The 2506-nt window shown below is 42.0% G+C and overlaps 1 protein-coding gene across 1 annotated transcript; it reads left to right on the top strand.

Annotated features, from left to right (window-relative positions):
• Window positions 1-878: 878 nt before the first annotated feature.
• On the top strand, window positions 879-2243 carry LOC311096539 (SCAN domain-containing protein 3-like; the record flags this gene model as incomplete). The annotated part of the gene is made up of 1 exon (XM_084135736.1): window positions 879-2243. The coding sequence occupies one exon, from the start codon at window positions 879-881 to the stop codon at window positions 2241-2243; it is 1365 nt and encodes a 454-aa protein (XP_083991862.1).
• Window positions 2244-2506: the final 263 nt, after the last annotated feature.

Here is a 2506-nt window from a genome sequence, read left to right as displayed (position 1 = left end):
TTGACTAATTCTGTAGGATCAAGTTGCGTTTTTTTAACAAGCAGTTTTATCATAGCCAGCTTAAATGTTTTTGGTACGTATCCTAATGACAAAGATGAATGAATGATATTAAGAAGAGGATCTATGACCTCTGGAAGCATCTCTTTCAGTAGCTTAGTCCAGTGTTTCCCAACCGGGGGTACGTGAGCAGTCCCCAGGGGTTACGTGGGATGATTCTCAAAACATTATAATCATGTTATAATATGGAAACCATTCAGTTAAGTCACCCTGTCCTTTCCGCCAACTGATTCTCAGCTCGCTTGTCCGTGGCCGCGCGCGCGCTGCCGTGCGGTAGTGTAACCATAGCAACAGGCAGAGAGGCTAGCTTTGAGTAAAACAGAAACACTAGCTAGCTATGGATCAATGGCTAAAAAAACGTGCCGTTCCAAGCAGCAGCAGTGCTAAAGTGAACCAATGGAAAAAAGAAAAAAAGATGATAAGTCAAAGTACCGGCAATTTCATGAACAGTATGTCGTTTACGGTTTCACGTCCACACCTACTGAACCGCCTCAGCCGTTGTGTTTCCTCTGCGGGGATGTGCTCTCTAATAATAGCATGAAACCAGCCCATTTACAACGACACCTAAATACCAAGCATCTTTCCTGTGTCGGTAAGACAGCAGAGTTTTTTCAAAGAAAATCGGAATTTAAGGGAAGTCAAGAAAAATTAAAGAAAGCGACTGCAGTGTCAACCAAAGAATTGGAGGCCTCATATGCTGTGTCGCTACTTGTGGCTAAATCCAAAAAGCCATTTACTAATTTTACTAATTAGCTAATTTTGCCTGCTGCTGTAATTCTTGCAGAAACAATGATTGATAAGAAAGTAGCTGATGCACTGAAATGGTACCATTGTCCAATAACACAGTGTGCCGTAGGATTGATGACATGGCCGTTGATATTGTCGATCAAGTAGTGAAAAAGTTAAAACTTTCTGGTTCATTCACGCTGCAGTTGGACGAGTCAACAGATGTTAGCGGGGAAGACCAGCTTATTGCGTTTGTGCGATACAGAGACATTTCTGAAATTAACAAGCACATTCTATTCTGCAAGAAGCTAACGGGGAGCACTACCGGTAAAGATGTGTTTCACGTTATCAACACCTTTTTCTCAGAGCACAATCTGGATTGGAAGTCCTGTATTCATGTGTGTACGGATGGTGCTGCATTAATGACTGGGAGGGTGAAAGGATTAATAGCGCAGATTAAGAAAGTAAACCCCGACGTTCAGTGGAATCACTGTATCATCCACAGAGAGGCACTGGCCAGTAAGAGAATGAGTCCTGAGTTACATGAAGTTTTGAATGACGCAGTGAAAGTGATAAACTTTGTCGAATCGCGGCCTCTGAATCACAGACTGTTTGAAAGGCTCTGTCATGACAGTGGCGCTGAGCACCAACAGCTACTGCTTCACACCGACATACGTTGGTTATCGAAAGGGAAAGCACTACAGAGGCTTTTGGAGCTGCGCAATGAAGTAAGCGCTTTTCTGGCAAAACACTCACATCCCCTTGTTGTTATGTTGGAGAACACAGTAGCCCGCCTTGCATATCTCGCTGATTTTTTTAGCAAACTGAACAACCTGAATTTAACTTTGCAGGGTAAAGACACACACATCCTAAACATGTATGATAAAGTGTGTGGATTCATGAAGAAGATCAAACTGTGGGAGAGTAAATGTGAAGATGGGGACACAAGTTGTTTCCAGCAGCTCAACAGCTACCTTTCTGCAGGTGATGTTGACAGAGCTCCTATAGTGCAACTAGTAAGCACACATTTATCCAGACTCAACAGTGAGTTCAACTACTACTTTCCTGATATTGAAAGCAAGTCTGCCAAACTTGACTGGGTCCGTAATCCTTTCATGACTGAAAGTACGGATAACAACATTCCTACCAGACTACAGGAAAATCTGCTGGATGGGTCCTCAGACCGTGGACTGAAGATGAGGTACTCAGAAACAAACCTGTCACAGTTCTGGTGTGATGTGGAGAAGGAATATCCTGATTTGGGGAAACATGCACTGAATGAACTCCTGCCATTTGGATCTACATTTTTATGTGAAGTGACATTTTCATCCATGGCCGTAATCAAGTCCAAGCACAGGAACAGACTCAACTTGGAGAAAAGCCTGATAGCTGCTGTTGCCACACTGCCCCCAAGACTGACCAAGCTTATGAGTGAGAGACAGGGTCAAGTTTCTCATTGATTGGTGAGTCCTTTTGTGTAGACAGGTCTAAACATATTTAGAGTAGGCTGCTACTATGTATATAAAATGTGATCTTTGTTTTTGTATAATTGGTCTGGACATGTGAAGATGTGAAAATAAAAGTCGTACAAATATTGAACGAAGACAAGTATGAGTTATTATGGGAAGTAAAAATATAATTATTTACAGGTAAATGAGATGTTACACTGTGCAAACCTAAAATTTACACCAAATCTAAAAATCACACCGATCACATATGCTTG

This window comes from Abramis brama, assembly GCF_963993115.1.
Source record: "Abramis brama genome assembly, chromosome: 14".
NCBI classification, from domain to species: Eukaryota; Metazoa; Chordata; class Actinopteri; order Cypriniformes; family Leuciscidae; genus Abramis; species Abramis brama.
This window is presented reverse-complemented; position numbering and strand designations above follow the sequence as displayed.